The sequence below is a fragment of the Perna viridis genome, chromosome 8 (assembly GCF_037379345.1).
Source record: "Perna viridis isolate PV_CMFRI_1.1 ecotype Kerala chromosome 8, ASM3737934v1, whole genome shotgun sequence".
NCBI lineage: Eukaryota > Metazoa > Mollusca > Bivalvia > Mytilida > Mytilidae > Perna > Perna viridis.
This window is the reverse complement of record NC_142452.1, coordinates 11,040,422-11,059,806: the sequence shown is the minus strand read 5'-3', so window position 1 is coordinate 11,059,806 and position 19,385 is coordinate 11,040,422. Positions and strand designations below refer to the sequence as shown.

Genomic DNA, 19,385 nt, shown 5'->3' with positions numbered 1-19,385 from the left:
ACCCGTGGGTTTTTGATATGCATGTTTCTTATTATTCCCATTTTGCCTGATTCTTACAAATACTTACACTTAATTAAGAAAGTTATCGTGATATTACTCATTAAGCAACATTAGCTATTTTCGTTACTTCTACTTTAAAATCGGTTAAATAGGCATATACATGTTTTCAACAAGCTGTTTATTTTCAATAACTTTTTCTATTCTTAAATAATTAGACAATTACATCATAGAGTTAGTCTAATTATTAGTTCAATACCTTGCATTTCAACAAATGGCATTAATAATGAGTAATATGTGTACAAGATAGATGAAATAAAGAGTATATAGAACAAACATAAACATTGATGCATTTATTTGTTCCCTATGAAACAGTAAAACTCATTGTCCTCTTGTTGATCTTTTATTGATGCCTGTGTAAGTGGCAGTAGTGATGTAGCATTATGTTTTCCGGAGGAATTTCAATCATGTCGCCACGGTTTTTACGCATATGAGTGTTCGAATTTGGATTTTGCATGAGTTTAGTAGTACGGCGTTCTATGTTTTCTGTTGCAGATATGGGATTCTGCTTGTTGGGGAACTATATGGCATTTGAATATTCGAACAATATATATATATGTTATTAGGACAATGTTCCTCTCCATGTTATTCCCAATCTACTTTTAAATATGTCATCACCAATATCTTATACTTTTGTTTTGATTTCGTTTTATTTTGATGCTCCTTTCACAAGTGTGTGTTTGTTACGTGATGTGTTACCAAAGTTTCAAAATACACTCTATAACTTCCGTCTGTTGTTTTAAAAAGAAGGTTTGATAAATTCTGCAATTTCATCATTTGTTCCAGTTTGTAACGATTAATTGTCCTTTTCCGCCGATGTTTACTATTTTCACTCTTCAAATCAAAATGCATATTGGGAAAACAAAAGGTACACTAATTATATGTGCAGAATTTTTTAATTTGCAATTTATTCAGTTGTACTAAAGTTGTATGATACGTTGTTTTAGAAGTTGTTTTCAATTTCAGTCAAAATTGACGATTTTTGCACGTTGTTGCTGATATTGCAGACACGATAGAGACAGTTCAAACAGGAAAATTGTGCTAAAACAATAGAATGTATTCAAATAGATTAAATTTGAATGACATCTTCCAAAAATAATAATAATAATAAAAAAACTATACATGTATCTGAGGAATTTTTATTCTTATAATTAAAAAAAAATAAAACTGATGAGACCCAGGTGACCGATTCGGGTGTATTAGACAATGTAATTGAAATATTGAAGCAGATTAAAGTTCCAAAATAATATGAATTTAATTTCTACTTTTTTTTGCTGATTCAAGTCCATCTTATATAGTGACTGTAAGAGAAAAACGATATAAAAGCACGTATTTTCTCTTCTGAGTAATTTGGTTCAGATACAGATTCCGTTACTTATACGAACAACCACATAAATGTGACAACGTGTTCAAGGACACTAACGCATAATTGCACGTATAGGATCTCAGTATCTCACAGACATGCAAAAGTTGAGAATAAAATTAAGAACACCAATGTACCTAACGTATTTCAGAAAGTGTTTCAACCTTGAGGATTTTTTTTTTTATCTATGCATAGATTCTAATTGCAGACTTGCCGTTGAAGTATTTATTTATTTGCTTTTTATCACAGATCTGTTCATTACTGATGTTACCTATGAAAATATTTCACGAATGTTAAGTTACGGCCTTGAGAGCTGTTTGATGTGCGATTAAAGGTATCTTCCTTATCTACATCTTAACAGCATAATCCATCCTGTCCCCAGTGGCTATCAGTACCCTTTGTCTTGTTTTACATCTGATATTTCTCTCCATCTTACCAGAAATTAACAACTGTATCATTAACTTTCCTATATGTGCCAAATGCGTACTTGTTTTATCGGTGAGATATGTACTTTGATAAATAATCGGCTTTCTCGAGTACATCAAGTAGCTGTGCGTGTCTAAAGCTTCCAATTTCTTTCACTTCCCGCTAATACCATATTAACGTTTAATTGCTTCGTTATAGAACCATTGACTACTTGTATCATGCTACAAGGAAAATCATTTATTGGACTCTTAAATAAGAAAATTGTAGCAATGTTTGGTATTAACACTTATCTATAGGCATTGATTTGAACCGTCGTTAACGCACGTATCTTCTTGCATGCACGCAACACTAATGCATAGAACAAAAATCTCTTAACAAACCATCTTTCACCGTAAATTTATGTTTCCTATATTATAGTAAAGATTAATTTCAATCTGTGCATGTATCTCAGCTAAGATTAGTCAAAGTGGAGAAGAAACCGTTATTCACTTAACATTTGCTTACATTTCCAGACAGTAATTGCAGGTTTCCTAATTGTGTAAAAGGGTGTCAGGCAAGAGAAAAATTGTAAATTGCATGATTTACAACCAGAAATAATAATTTGTCTGGTAAATATAATCACTTTCGATGACTGACTGACGCCTGAAAAATAATACAAGTGCTTTTTTAAAAAAGCAAATCTATGTGTTTTCCACCCGAGAATTAATTGAAGATATAGGATGAGACAAATAAATAAAAAAAATCGCGTGAGATAACTGGATATTCGAAATTTTAACATTTAATATGAATAGCCCCGTGTAGGTCCGGATGTCAAAAGAATAGGCCTGCAGCAGCGCTAAGCTTGTCGTAAAAGGCGACTAAATAGTGCTCAGAAACCTAACCGGGGGCTAGGCGCTCTGCCCACAGAGCAACTGGGATGTGTACCCCAGGTGGTGGAATGGGGTACCCCTGGCGTGTTACATGCTTGGGTTGTCAGGCTATTAATACGAAAACCTGACCGCAAATCATAGTGGTGAACCGTGTTGGGAAATATGTCACGTTCCTCGTACGTTAAAGGATCCTGCTGTGGTATTCGATAGGAGTAGGAACCTTTGCGCTCGGCAAAGGAGCCCGACCCAACCAAACCACCCTTTTTCTAGTGGCAACCAAAATATGTCGACCCTATTGTCCTTGTGTCCCATCCCTTGTTTCATTACATCATCATTCATGTTCATTTTATCACCCATTTCATGTTCATCGCCTGAATATAGCTGAAATATTGCTGCTCGGGCGTTTAACCCCAACAATAAATCAATCAATTTAATATGAACATCAGTAATCATTTTATTTTTAATATAGATATTTTTAGAAAGATTTGTCCGTCAGGTCATCGCGCATTAATCACATTCTGGAATTAGGAATATTTTTTCATATCTTCTCAAATCACAAACAGTTGTCACTTTTCATGGAAAACGGGGCCAGGTAAGACAGTTGCCTGTCCACTTCAATCACAGGATAACTCCATTGTTTACACAGCGATTAATTTCAATATCGGCTATTTACTTAGTTATCTGGAGGAGTTCGAAAGCGAATAGAACTTCTCAGTTTTGATAGAATTTAAACGGTGTTTTCATAACCAACGTGAGATCAACGCACTTGAAAACGCGTGATAGTAATAGCTGATTTCTAAACTTTTATAAGTAGGTTGATATCAAATGATGCCATTCTGATAATTTTGGTTCTTAGAAAAGTTGCAGGGTAGTTTGTATCAAAAGGAGTTCATTCCAACTTTTCTGTTTTAACTTTGAGGATTGGTTGATACGGAAACGAGTCTACTGATATTGGCTCGTCTTAGTTGAAGGATAACTATTGCTATTATTGTAATATTTGTTTATTTTCATAATTTTTAAGAGAAAAATTAGGGTACACTGATATCAAAATGAGTTGTTAAAGTTTGGGTTTTGGTTAAAGCTTTCTTGTCGAAATATGTCTTTTCTCTTTAGTTGGATGAAATGGGTCCACTCTGATCTGATCATTTTTGTTACAAAATAATGACTTTGGAGCTGAAAGAACAGGTCATGAGTTTTCGCTGCCAAAAAGTGAGATTTGTTTAGGGAGTAGGGTAATTTCTCGGCACCTGGCTAGAGCAGAATTAATGTATAGTGCGCTATTTTGCCTGGAATCTAAATAAGCAGGATGTCTGTCACCACCATTTCTATGTCTACCCATTTTGTTGACTACTTCCGGTTGTAGGCCAAACTAAGGCCAAAACGGAAAAAAATCCTCATTTGTTCACGCGAGTGAACTTTCAGGGCACTCCTGACCCCCACTTCACACTGTAGCGAACCTTATTTGGCTTCAGTGGCCTTCCTGATTTGCTCTGTTGAAACCCACATGTAGCAAATAATGGCCAGATATGGACAAAAATAACAATTTTCAAGTGACAGACCCATTTTACCTTGTTGGCCTACCCATCCTCCCAACTTGTACCAATAACTAATTCTAAAGTGTCTACTTTAAGCAGTTTATCGAACTAATTCAATTAAAAACTAGTGAAAAGCTAAAAAGTAGTAAAAAAGTTTCTATATTTAATAATATACATTAAATCTCGATTTTGCTGTAAAATACAACTGGATTAAAATTATGTTTAAGTGTTAGCTGTGTTATATTTATTTGAAGCAAACGAAGGAAGCTGTTTACTTGTTTGTTTCCATTTATCGTAACATTTCTGTTTGACGCCTCTATAAATTGTAGTCTGCTTCATGGAATATCAAGTTTGAATCTAAATAGAGAAAACTGGAGTGATGTTCGATTTTAATGCTTAGTCGTTGTCATTATAACTTTTGATGTCGTCATGCGTGCTTGCAATGCTAATGTAAAAAACATAAGTCAGAAATATCCCTGCTAGGTAATAAATCAAACCTCCAGTTCTTCTCTTATTTTACCACTTTAACCCCGTTATTGCTGTTAAATTTAGTTCGAGGAAAAACTATTTTAGGCGAAATGGGAATGGTAAAGTAGTTTATTTAGCACATACTTAAATGATGCTTATGAAATAAGTGTTCACTTTTAATGATATTAAAGCCAGGAACAGTCTTGAATATTATTGAACTAACCTGTATAGTAAATATATTCTATTGTAATTCATTCTCATTGTTGTCATTCCACCTGTAATGATTCTTCCGTCCGCCCGTTACGCTTTCTGTAACAAATACCTGAGAGCTTCTATTGGAAGGAATGCTTAGATATTTGGTATATGGCTTTTGCATGATGACTTGTACAGGTTCCTCGCTTAACTATTTCCTATTTACTTTATACGACTTAATTTTACAAAAATCGAGGGTATTCCGAGCACGATGTAAAGTGCAACATTTTGTTCCGTTACTTGCCCTGTTTTGGTTATTGATTTGTTTCAGTGGCGATTCAGATTGTCGATTGTCAATGAATAAATCACCATATAATGTGAATGATTCAAGTGAGAAACAAAAGCAAAAAAGATTAAGGATGAACATACAAAGCTAAGGGGATTATATTAGCATTTATGCACATTTAATAAGTTTTAGGTGGTTCTCTCTTAAAATGAGCTACCCACCATTACAAATAACGATATTTTGCATTTAAAGTAGTGTCAAACTACCTTGTTCAGTTAGATCCAAGACCGGGAGTGCAAAATATTGACCTTAAGCTTACAATTGTGCATCAAAAATAAGGAATAGTTTAACATTTATCATTACGCAATGTAAAATATATTTTTTTCTTCTGAATTGGCATGTGTCATTTCGGTTTTTGCATGTTTCTCTTATAAATTCGTATAAATGCTCAGTTTTAAATTGGATTAGATCAGAAGCGTGTCGATTGTGATTGAGAATATTTTACATTTAAAGGCTTACTTTTTAGCATACAAGATAGTACTCGTATTTTTGTGAATGAAAACACTGGAGAACAGAATATGTGTAAACATTCCATTATGTAACTGCAGGTTTATCAATTGCAACTGCTGTTGTCAGTACGATCCTATGTAAAATAAATAAGTTATGATTAATGACGAAAATGTTCATTCTTTACTTTCAAACATGTATTTTTCGATGGAAACTTCACGCAATCAACTCTTTGTGCGATCGTGTAGAAAATGCGTTATATCTAATGATTTAATCGAGTCTCTGAGGGTTGCTCAGATACTGGCGACTGCCATCATAGTTATTGAAACATAACGTCGATTGATGGTAGGTAAAATGTATAAAAAAATTGTATCTTTGAATTATGATGATACATTTATTCTCAGCAGACGGAAATATTAAACATGCAATAAAGTGGTGCAGTTTTTGAAATGCAATTCAAAATTTAATTTGATATCAGATTGAGGGGGGAAAAGCTTGTCAAAAAAATACATATAATCCAACTTGAGACAGGCGAATATCAGCCAACTATATTTGGCAAGCTCACATTGCTATATTATAAGAGTTTACAACTAGACATTGTTTTACAGAGAGTGCTATGGTTGAACGCTTGACTTACTGTGATGATATCACTCCTAGAGTTCTACTACCCTGTGATAAAAGCAGTGCCTAAGAGTAATCAAGGGAACAAAGATTCTAGCGGAAATCAAAAGAATGCAATCCAGGGACAAAGACTAGGCATGGAAAACAGACACACACAACAGATACCATAAAACAACCAAAACAATACATACAAAGTAACAAAAGTAAATGAGCAACTCGGACTCCACTAAAACTGGGAGCATGCACCGGTAGGGTAAGCGTCCTGTACTTCTCGAGAAACACCAGCCGGATTGCTCATAAAATGTCATTTCCAGGGTATACGAAAGAGGAAAGGAAACCTAACAAATAAGTTTTCATGGTGCAAATGGATACACCGTAACGATGCACGAGTTCATGATGACGACAATAAGATTTCTGTAGTGCTGACTTCAATCTTGTAGCATCATAACTCTGTTCCAGAAACCTGATTGTAAGTAGTCTATCGCCATACTAAAAGTCTGCGTAGTTACGACAAGCCTTGGCATAACCAAAGTTTATAGTTTAGAGTAATTTAAACAGGCGGATTGAAACACTGAATTGTGTTAAGAACATTCTGGTGTGGCCGAATGATCATGACCGATTTACCCCTGTACCTTTAAGTATATCGATGTTAAGTTAGCTTCATATAGCATCCTCCCAAATTTCCTACTTCACATGGGATGTGTTAATTGTTACACTATCACGAATGTCACACCTCCATACTTCAATGTATTGATGTTTTAGGTGCAGCACTAAATATCAAATATAATTGTACAAGTAACTACTTTCATCTTTCCTCAATCTGAAAAGATCATGTGACATTGCACTTTTTTCAAGTGACATTGATAAATTGTGCTTCTGCGACTTTGTCGTTTAAAATTCCACTCTCCAAGCAAGATCATGTTGAGTCCTCGGTTGTTCTGTTTCTTTTTTATTTAATTGTTAACTGTTTTCATGATTTTCATGCTTTACCATACCTTTTTTTGTTGTAATTTTTATATGTAAGTACTATTTTTATAAAACAATCATCACGTTAGTAAAATGTTCATATACTTTGACATGGAAGTTGGCATGGAGTTAAAAAACAAGATTTTGTAATTTTCGGAATTTGATCAGAGTGAAAAACGGTTTTAAAACTTTTTGTTATTGTTTGTCTTAATTTTTTATTAGTGTTTCATAACTGCTTTTAGTATATCTATGCAATCGGAAATGTAAGATTGTAAGACCGTTATTTGTTACACTGACTTATTAACTCGTACGCAGATGAAAGAAACCCTTCTTAGATTGTTTGCCGGCAATTACACAGTAATTGCTTCCAAATGTGGCGTTAAAAAGGTATTACTGTAAGTCAGGTATACTATTCCTCAGCCTTATGTTTTGTCAAATGTAAAAAAAGATACTTCTTCTGCATATATGTTGTTTTTGTCGAAAATGCATTAAATTTTCTTGTGATCATGTAAAAATTCACAGAATATACATTCAAATCTGTCGTGCCTGCACAACTACAGGTAACAGCTATCTATTGATTACAAAACATTGTAGAGATAAAGTGACGCGAATCAAATATTTAAAATGGAAAATTATCGGATCTTCTCTGTTTTTGTGCTCGTTCACAGCAGATATTATCTAGCAGATGCAAAGAAATAATACAATCGCCTAAGTATAATTTAAAAAAAAACGATGTGTTAAAAAACGAGATTGCATTCAACAATTTCACAGAAGAAACCACAGAATTAAATTCATTTAAAAATAGTCACTTTAGAGAGGTAGGAAGCTGGTTTGAACTACACCAATAAAAAGATATTAAGTACAAACCTTAGTATATTTTATTACGGTACTTAATTATGACATCTGGTACTATATGAGGTCAAAAGTGTTTAAGTTGTTCTTATAATTTACACTTTTTTCTGGTTTTTTTTTACAAGTAGGTAAAACCCTTAACGTTGTTTTTTTTATTATTTGAATTGTGGAGTAATAATCTTTGTTTATGAGGTTACTATTTTGAAGCAAGTAATACAAAACAACTTAGTTTGCTCAAGGAGAACAAACAAACAGAAAGCTTCTTGTAGATTAAATAAAATTATTAGAGTGAATATGGCAGGTTATGATGTTATAGTTGTTTCCTTTACAAATACAATGGTCATTAAAGTAATATATGAAAACAAACCTTGCAGATATTGTTTTGTTTGATGTTACATATATATTAAAAGTCATAATCACTTGATATAGTTTGTTATTTTCAACTTAAAGATGCATAGAACTTTTAACTGAGAGAAACTAAAACAAAATAACATAAAACATATTGAAAGAGTAATCAAGGGAACCAAGGTTATAGCAGTAACCAAAAGATTTTAATCCAGGGACAAAGACCAGACATGGAAAACAGACATACACAACAAAGAACACGAAGTAACTAAAATCATACATACAAAGAACAAAAGCAAATGAGCAACTCGGACTCCACTAAAAACTGGGAGCATGGACCATGTGCACCGGTAGGGTAAGCGTCCTTTGTTTTTTTTTCTAGAAACACCCACCGAAAGAAAGAAAGAACGATTCTTGGTAAACCGTAAACAATTATTGATGTGACAATTCACTATGAACCAAAAATAGTACTGTCCGTACCAGGAACAGTGATTATTGACCTGTTGTTAACTGCAAGTTTCTGATAAATGACTGTGGTAAAGCGATGAAATATTTTCACTGCCTGTTATGGACTGTTCTGAACTGTTATTGGTAACAATATGCGAGAACAGTATAAATCGCCTGATTATGAACAGGTATATTTTTTAACAGAGATTGACAAGATGTGTTCGACCAGTTATGTATTGTTATGGTTTGTAACGGATGGGGACTGGTAAAAAATCAAATATAAAATATTATTAAAAACAATTTTATCCTATCTAAACGTATCGTAGAAGTTTTAACTATCGTAATTTTGTTTCAAAACAACATTTTAAAATCAGCCATGTGGACATCTGATAGTGCCTAGGTTTTCATTTAATATTCAACCGTAGATAATTTATTCGTTAAAGATTTCATGTAGTATAAAATCGTAAAGAGTATTTTGAAATTGAAACACGGATGCGAGGGAAGTATGAAAAAAATGCAAACACTTAGAAATTTATTCTGCTTGAGCAATAAAAGTAAATGCATGTATTTTGGTCAATTAAAAAAACCATAAATATGTATGGGAATTCGCTCGTTCCTATCTAAAATCAGCCTTGTGGGCATCCGGTGGTGTCTGTGTTTTCATTTAGTATTAAAACTGTATGAGACAACCGTAGATATTTTTTATTTCGTTTAATTTAAAATTGCGAAAGAGTATAGTTTTTTTTTCGCTCTGACAACAAAACCTTAGCCGGGGGCTAGGGCGCTCTGCCCACTGAGCAACTGGGTTGTGTGCCCCATGAGGTGGAATGGGGTACCCCGGTGTGTTACATGCTGGGGTTGTCGGGCTATAATACGGAAAACTTGACCGCACACCATGGTGGTGCACCATGTTGGGAAAGATGCCACGTTCCTCGCACGTTAAAAACCCTACTGTGGTATTCTCCCGGAGTAGGAACCATAGGACTTCGCCAGAGGAGGCTAAATTGACCGACCCTACACACCTCTCCCTATTTCCAGTGGCAATCAAAATTTGTCGACCCTATTATCCTTGTGTTCCATCTCATTTGCCATTTCATCATCATTTAATGTTCATTTTATCATCCACTTCATGTTCATCGCCTGAATATAACTGAAATATTGCTGCTGGGGCGTTTAACCCCAACAAAGAAACAAACAAACAAACTGACAACAAAAGATTTTGATACATGTTTTAATTGAAGAAATGACATGTTCATGTTATTTAAAAACATTAGAACGAGGTTAAGGTAAAGTAAAAAAGTTGGTTTAGTCTGATTTTACATTTTTGTTTTATAGTTCTTCCAAAACATATAGATATGATGATTAAAAACCGTAACATGATCACAAGTGCCGAAGAACCCCTAGAATTAACTGTTAAATATCAATGTTTTATTATATTTTGCGCATTTACAATAACCAATTGATTACCTAATTATCATATAGATTTTCTCAACAGTTCAGAGCAATTTTCAAATAAATTTTAAATTCATCAATATTTTGGCCGAAGAAAGTCCGAGAGCAAAATTAAAGTTTTATTTCACACGTGAAATTTAGAAATTAATTACACAGGGAACATTCCATTATTCATTGTCATCTGTATCATAAATACATTGACATCAGTTTGTGTCTGTCGTCTGTATGTTTACGGACAGAAGTAAGTTCTAGAGATGAAGTCGATATGTACCCGTGGTCTTTGTCCCCACAAACAGAAATTTGAAAACTAAACTATAACAATGGGATACCCGAAGCTTGGGGTATGGTTGAATAAGCAAAATGAAGTCTTAAGGTAACATCATTTGTACGATGACCATTTGACATCGTAAGAGTCCATTTTGTAGACCCGAAATGATCATTGTTTGGAACTGGAAACTGCAAACTATTTGTTTGTTTTAGGAGTCACATTTCTACACAGCAACCATGCTTAGTATATAGAAAAAATTATCTAGTAAATAACATCCCTTTGCAGCATGCAGTTTTCTTAATGGAAACTACTTAATCTCCACTAAGGAAGACCCGTCTGACTGACACAGGGTTGTGTCTAGTTTTCTGCATTTTATAGTACAAGTGCTGAACGCTATTTCAGCTCTAACAGAAAACGGAATCTTATGTATAACTGATGTGTACATTTTTAATATTAATTCAAAAAGGCAGCAATAATTAGTAAACATAAGAGTTGTTTGCCAAAGCCTAGATACCAGGTGACAATTTGTATCTATAACACACGCGCTGTGATACTAATGATTAGTATATTATACTGTATCATTGTATATCTCACACAAAGTAAGATTGGAAAATGTATAGTGGTATAGATTCATTTAAATTCTGTTACTTGTAAAAAGCGTTAAAATAATAAAGTTTCTACGTTATGCCATGCAAATGTTCAGTTGTACTTGTAAATTTAAATCAAAGATTGATGTAGAATATGTTTCAGTGATGAGATTGTACGTTTTCACTATTTATGAACGTGACAGTTTTTCAGCTGTTTTTTCGTGTCCACTCAATATCAAGTTTTTCTGCTATAGTTTATGTCCGCTCAATATCATTTTTTTGCTATATTTTAATGTCCGCTCAGTATCAGTTTATGTGTGTAACCATCTGTTAATATGAAATTGGATTTTTTATATAGTTTATTTATATGCAATCTGTTTTTGTTATTGTTTATTTATTTAAAAGAACAAGGATAAGCGAGGTGTAATTTTGATTTTCACTCAGTTTTATCGTCATGTTTATTATTAGAGGAACTTCAATAATAAAGAGTAATCAAGGCAATCAAGGTTATAGCGGTAATCAAAGAGTAATCAAGGGAACCAAGGTTATAGCGGTAATCAAAGAGTAATCAAGGGAATAAAGGTTATAGCGGTAATCAAAGAGTAATCAAGGGAACCAAGGTTATAGCGGTAATCAAAGAGTAATCAAGGGAATCAAGGTTATAGTGGTAATCAAAGTGTAATCAAGGGAATCAAGGTTATAGCGGTAATCAAAAGAATGCAATCCAGGCACAAAGACCAGACATGGAAAACAGACATACACAACAAAGAACATTAACTAAAATCATACATACAAAGTAACAAAAGTAAATGAGCAACTCGTACTCCACTAAAAAACTGGGAACATGGACCAGGTGCACCGGCAGGGTTAGAGTCTTCTGCTTTTCTAGAAACACCCGCCGAGTTGCTCATAAAAAGTCAAGTCCGGGGTAGACAAACGAAAATAAGAAAAACTATGACTCGTTGAATAAATCAGTTTATATGTCGCAGATGGATACACCATAACGATCCACGAGTTCATGATGACGACCATAAAACTTCTGCAGTAGTGATGACTTCAATCTTGTAGCAACATAATCCTGTTCCCGAAGCCTATTTGTAGGTCAAGATATGAGGCTGACCTTAGAGTGTCTGTAGTATCCTTTATCTCAAGTTCTTTGGGATAGATGCGATGTATCAAATCCCCGAAATTAGGATTGTTTAAAGATAATACGTCATCTATATAGCGGAAATTGATATTAAAGGATGTAGCTAAACCATATTCTTTCTTTTGGATCAAATCAACTGTAAAGTCAGCCTCATAAGAGTGAAGAAATAGGAACCCAAGACTTAACAATAGACGACTATGTTAACGAATCGATCGGACTAAATGAACTACTTTACATGAAGTCGTGTCGAAAATATAATTGATGAATTAAATGGGGACGAAGTAGCTTTTGGACATTTTATTATTAATTCTATGCCTTGATGCCTAGTGTAAAACATATCAAAGAAAGTTCTGTGAATTCGCCACAGCATTTTCGTCCATTAGTTATTGTAAGCCAATATATTACTTGCATTACTGGTAAGTGAATGATACAAAATGGTTAATTGATAAACATTAACAAACATTCCTCAATGTTATAACAGACCCGAGCCTTTCTAGCTTTTAGTCGATATTTCGTTTGCTAGAACGAACGATCATTGATTGATGACGGTAGATTAACATTTAACACTAAATCTGATCATTGTCCAAACTTTGACATGTGCTTACATGTAATGTACATTCGCAAGTGCGTGTGCACTTAAACCTAGTTTCAGCTATAAAAAAATGAAGAAACTTACAGATGTCACATATCATTAGTTGAAGACCTGTATGTTCATAAAATGATGAAAAAAATTTTTTTTTAAACTTTCTAAACAAATTCTTTATTTTTTCTCTTTCCCTGTCAGAGTCGACGGGAATGTAACAGATGCAACATTAATTGATTGAAATGTAATTTAAAAAAGTGAAAAAATCATTTGAAACATATTGACAAATTTCTTTCATTAATATTGGGAAGGTTAATTGGGAAAAAAGCTTTCAAATTATCAGAAAGAAAATCCTTTAAACTTGTTTCTTTACTTTTGTAATTCATCACATTGTTTCACATGTGAAGTAAGAGAATAAAAAAGTAATCAAAGATAACAACATGACAAAAACATTGGATATTATTAATAGGAAAATCGGTGTTGTTGAACGCTTCATTTAGTCTCTGAAGATAAGAGAAGTTGATGAACCAACTGGAGGGATCGGTTTCAGTATTCCAGTTTTCCTCTTTTGTAAACTATTAAAAATATTATATAAAGTTCAATCATTTAAATCAGAACAATATACACTGGCAAAATTATTTCACATGATTTTCACATGAATTTAACATGATTTTCACCCGCATTGGGCAAATAAACTTTGAATTCCAAATTCACGTGAAATTCGGGTGAATCGAGCCTTCACATGAAATTCACGTGAATTGTTCAAATGCAATTCGTGTTAAGTGAATTTCATGTGAACATCATATTAATTTCATGTGAAGTTCACATGAATTTCACGTGAAAAATATTTGCCAGTGTAATTCTATTCTATTGAGAATAGGGACACCTAGGTTTAAGTCAATGCCATGATTGAAATTTGGAAATGCACTTTTTAACATGGATAAATTTATGCAGTTCTACCTGAGTATACTACCGTATGCATCTTCAGTATTAGAGATCAACCATTTTAATTTATATATTTATGTTAGTATATTTTACTAGGCACGATTCTTTACATGAAAAATAATGTGCAAATTTAATCAACTAAATAAATTACTAGTGAATCATTTATCTTAGTGCGAAGCAACTGTTGAAAACAGCTGTATTTAACCTTTCGGATATATTACACTTTTATGGGCTGTCACACTATTTAAAAATTTTTAATGAGCAGATGAATAGTCGGATTCTACCAGATTTGAACATCTGATGTCTGAATAAGTGTGAATAATAACAAGCATTAGAGTCCTCTAAAATGTCCATGTTATCCTGTATTCTGCATATATTTTTGTCTGCTGCCAATATCTCTGTGTTCACATATTTAACTGTTATGTTCAATGAATGTCCACTAAGTACCTAATGTAGCTCTAGAGAAGAAATCTAAACATGTAATGTACTTTAATTATTTTAATGATATATTTTTATGTTAAAGCTAAAGGTGAAGGCTATTGCTTCTCTCTAAGAAATAAGACGGTTACGACTACCGTTAAAGAAATAATCTGTAACCGTTTAGTTTCACTATGAACTTTAGAGTAGACTTTTATTTGATTTTAGTGTTGAAATTTTATTTTTTATAATATACAGAATGCATGCACTGGAATTTTAATGGAAATTGACGTTATTGAGTAATAGAACGAAATCAAAGTACATATATACCAACTTAACTACATGTTAGTTTTACTATTTAACATACTTTAAACATCTTTTCAGTATCACGAAATTTAACTCCTTTAAAGGCTGAGTTAAGATTCTGAAGTTTATTGAATAAACAATCCCCGCCCACATAATTGGGAATAACTTAGTCTTGATATTTCATGAAAAGTCCGCCGAGAAAAGTAATTTGAATGCCATATGATGTTTTTCGCCCTGATGTGAGTTTATACAACGGACGTTAGTTTATTGTTCATCATTATTTTACTGTAAACCATAAATGTCCCAAATAAATGCATTTTTATACACAAAAGTACAGAATATAATTCTAAAAGTGCAGATGCAATATTGAATATTTGTTTGGATATGGATTTCAAGAGACCGGAAATATGTACTTTAACACGTAATGAAATTATGGCATCACAATGTGGTCTTTACAGCGGAGTGATTTGTTTGTAAATTTCTCTCCTGATATCATATGGGTTATTTATCTTCGGAGCTTCACCTTACTATTCATCCTGGATAGTAATTAAGAAGCAAAGTGGAAAGATGCTCATTTTACACATTAACAATACCTAGAATACAATACCTGACTTTATTGGTTAAGAATCATTTTGTGTATAAATAATAATTGACAAAACATATTCTTTGATGAATTTATGTCATAAACAAGACAAACCTGGATTTATATTAAGACACAAGTTGGTAAATTGGTTATTGACCGATAAGATCGGTTTCTAACGTATCTTGTTTGGTCAGTGCTGATTGTTTTGTTCTATTTTCTAATTTTGCTATACAAGTTAAGTCACTGCCAAGCCTTTTAAGTTCTTGATATCTGTAATCATCCAATTTATCATTACCACTTCCACTGTCTTCGATCAAATCTGACAATGTTCCATTATAAGGTCTATGAATTTTATTGTCACTTTTTCCTTTGTTTTGTCTGTTATTTCCTGAGTGTTCCAATAGGCTTTTACAAGAGTCATTTCTCCGGAACCTGTTACTATTGAATAATCTTTGATGTGTACCGTCGTCGCTGTAAGTAAAGCTAGATTGACTTTTTCTTCGAGTCCCTGACGATGATTTGTCTCTATGGAAACTGTTTAAACTTACTTGTCTAATGAAATTTTTTGTCGAATAGAATATCTCTTTGTATTTAGCGCGGAATCGCGCACTTAAAGCCATATATATAAGAAAGTTTAATGCCGAGTTTATTGCCTCTAAAAGGAATGTGATGTATGAAAAACTTTGTTGAAAGTTTCTGGACTTTCCAACTCTTGAATACCCTGGCCATGCCATCTGTAGGAGACTGTTTACGGCCCCAGGTAAAATACCGAGAACAAATGTGAATGTTACGACCAGCAGCATTATAGTTATCCGCCCTTGTTCCTGGGACTGGCCATCGTTTCGTGAACTTATTGACTCACGGCTTTTGTGAGTTTTCTTGATGGCTGCCATTATTTTGATATTCAGCAGGAGTATAATTATAATGGGCGAGAAACGGAATAGAATATTCATCGCTAACCCGTAAGCATTACAGAAAGCATCACTTAAATTTGGATTTCTGGTAAGTCCAACGAATGTCACATTATTTTTGACTTTGTATACCACATTATATTTGAAGGGAAACGGTAAAAATAAAACAATGGTTATCCCGTATATAAATATTATCGAAATAAGTGTAACCGTTTTGTTGCATATTAATTTTGCTTTCATGGGGAAATGAACAGCCACAAACCTTTCAATACTCAGTAAAGTTGTAAGCAATGACGTCACCCGAGCGGTCACTAAACTAGTATATAGTCCGAAAACGGGAAATAAGCGCAGTCGAAAATTCATTCCCTCTCTTGGATTTTCATACACATAGATGTTAATTAATGCAAAAAGTAGTGCATTTATTAGGAGCAACAAATCCGAAAAAGCAAGTGCTATGAGACAGTAATTGGTTGCTGTTTTGCCTTTCTGAAAACGCAGAACAATTAAACTGATGACATTTCCAGTTATTCCCAAAATAGAAATAGGTGTCAAAAGTATAATTCCGAATACAAGTTGAATCGTTTTAAGCTCTTCGTCTGAAATAAGTTCATCTCTTCGGAAATATTTAGATATAACTGCCACACTCGAATTTTCCTCAGAACTATTTAAATTTATCATTGTTAGATATTCCGTAAAAACTCCAAACTCATTCCTTTGCCACTGTGATAAAATTTTTATTTTTCATTTTAATTGTTCTGTTTTACAATTTAATTAGTCTCTGTTCTACCGACTAAAATTTACTTTAGCATAAAGTTTGATTTTTTTTTGTAAAATAAATACCACATTAACTTCCAACGTCCAGTAATGAGTCTATATTCCTTTATTATGACAGGTTAAATCCCTTAAACCAGAGCGACTGGCCATCAAGTTAAATATTCATGAAATACTGCAATCAAACATCACATTGATTATTCCCAATTATCGGTATTATCACACAAAGTCTTCAGCAGTCAGACTATCTCCTCCGTAATTGCTCACAGTTTTATGAACCTTTTTAACCACTGTTGATGTTAACACATTAGAAATGGCCTGATCCACCTGTTTTTCTACAAAAAGATAGATGCAATATTTTCACAATTTGATAACAGTGGAATTGATGTAGACAAATTATCTATTAATGATTGTTACAAAAACTTCACATGTCGAAGTTGTTTTTTCCGTTGTTAATTTTTTTATGATTTGCATTTAATCTGTAATCGATTTATTAAGATGGAACAATACCATCACGTCTGAACATCATTATGGTCGAATTTCTGAGCGAAGATTTCTTCTTTAACACGTCTGTTTCTAATGTCGATCTCTACTAATATCGATTGTTAAAACAAAATTATCTTACATGCCGAATCTAATGATTAAACCGTCCTTGAGCTATGCAGAAGATGCAACATAATTGATTGAGGATAAATTTAAACCGAACGTTTTAAAAGTTCCAAATTATATTTATTAGTATGGCTTTAATTTTGCGTCTCAGAATATGCTTTTTTTTGCAATTTGAACTTTATTCCATTCGCATTAGAACGAATGCCCTTATCGTTCTTTTGTTTGTATTATATAAGACATATAAGATTTTCCAGTTTAAATAATACTGAAAATTACTAACAACCAGATTCGTTTAGTACCAAAATATTGCTACAGTCACCGGACTTAACATTTTCCCTGTGAAGGAAAACTTACAATTGTCGTTTATAAATAGAAGGTTAAAACTTACATGCTCTTTGAAGAGGATATCTAAACAAATCCTGAACACTAGATGAACCTCCTGTTGCTTGTCCTTCTGTTTTTAGATCTCCGTTCTAATTTAGTGTCAGATTCAAATCATTTCAAAGAATGATACATCGTTGTTATTGTTATATTAGGATATCGTTTTATTTCTGTTTCCTGTTTTTGGTAGTTAACTATCATATTCCATTATTATTGTAGTAGGTTAACATCAAACTTTAAGTAAAAGTGGAGCGACACTTTTCAGATATGCATTTAATTTCGATCTAACGGAAATTCATATTGAATACATATGTATATTCAGTGTTCGGTCATTTTGTCACTAGTCTGAGTAATTGCTTGGTTATAGATGGACGTCCGTTATAACAGTCTTATATAGCCATTATATTGTTTGTTTGACATGTCAGTTAATTAGGGTTTTTATATATAACTACATTGATTTATCCATTTTCTAACTAGGTTGTGTTTTATTATTTTGTCATTTTATGTTTTACTTGTATTGACCTTCTATAGAACACATATCGTCATTTTTATGTATGTCCAGTGACAGTGATGTGTTTTAATAGTCGGTCATCATTTAAAGGTATTTCATTTTTAAAGTGCGACCTAATAAATTATTGGGGTATAAAATACACTTTTGATAAAAACATATCAGTACAGAAAAGAAAAAAAAAACTTTAAACACAGTTGCAAAACGTACAAGAAAACAGCTAATTAACAGTCTTACAAATAGTTTATCTGATATAGGCTGCCATACATAGTATTTTCCCATACATAAATTCCATGAACTAAAAGACAAGTATTCCTGAAGTAGCTATCCAAAAACTGAACCTGACTAGCCCTTCCTTGAATCATACAGCCCTGATTATATTAACATTATACTCGATCATGTAACTTATGAGCTATTTTCATAGGAAACCCGTAAGAGCTGTTCAATGGAAAATAAGCAAATGAGTTCAACCTAGCTTTGTTTATAATTTCGTTAATTTACCGCACTGAAAATTCCTGAAACATGTGCCATATTTGAGAAGTTTTTGTGCAGAAGTCGTTATAATTTTTTTTAAAAGTACGATAATTTAAGAAAAACATGATATCAATGAAATGATGACTTATCAACTTCTATACTAATATTAGCACAGCATGATTGGTACAATATTTGTGTCATGTCGTCTACATACGGGCCTTGAACTAACAGTGATCAGGACGTCGTAGCTGCCTAAAGCTTTTATAGAAAGGAAAACAACTAATGTAATTAAAGAAGTTCAGATCGCCAGGGATCATAAGTTTATAAACATTTATAGAACACGCAGTATTTGTTAATACAACATATTCACATGCTATGTAAAACATGTTGCTCATAAGAGACATCTCATCGAACCTTCCGTAAATATGATACATTTATGTATATTTGTTTCGTCCTTTGATAACAAAGATTCTTGTTTTATAACTAGTTTTGCTAGTTAAATCATTATT

General features: G+C 33.0%; 2 protein-coding genes across 3 annotated transcripts in view; one reads left to right on the top strand and one right to left on the bottom strand.

Annotated features, from left to right (window-relative positions):
- The window catches only part of LOC148609307 (ER membrane protein complex subunit 10-like), a 75,337-nt gene that overhangs the window by 48,181 nt on the left and 7,771 nt on the right, over nucleotides 1-19,385 (top strand). Inside the window, exon 7 of one of the 2 annotated variants that reach the window (XM_088541725.1) lies at nucleotides 6,639-6,793. The exons of the other annotated variant lie outside the window; for it this stretch is intronic. Within the exon in view, the coding sequence (XP_088397851.1) occupies nucleotides 6,639-6,764 (126 nt within the window). The 3' untranslated portion in view covers nucleotides 6,765-6,793. The remainder of the gene's footprint in view (nucleotides 1-6,638; nucleotides 6,794-19,385) is intronic. 2 annotated transcript variants of the gene reach the window in all.
- LOC148609308 (putative G protein-coupled receptor B0563.6) lies at nucleotides 15,224-18,214 on the bottom strand. The gene is made up of 2 exons (XM_088541723.1): nucleotides 17,902-18,214; nucleotides 15,224-17,239 (listed from the first exon to the last, which is right to left on the bottom strand). The coding sequence occupies exon 2, from the start codon at nucleotides 16,809-16,811 to the stop codon at nucleotides 15,372-15,374; it is 1,440 nt and encodes a 479-aa protein (XP_088397849.1). The 5' UTR covers nucleotides 16,812-17,239; nucleotides 17,902-18,214; the 3' UTR covers nucleotides 15,224-15,371.

Coding starts and splice junctions, on each gene's coding strand:
- LOC148609308 (XM_088541723.1), bottom strand. CDS start 16,811: ATGATAAATTTAAATAGTTCTGAGGAAAATTCGAGTGTGGCAGTTATA.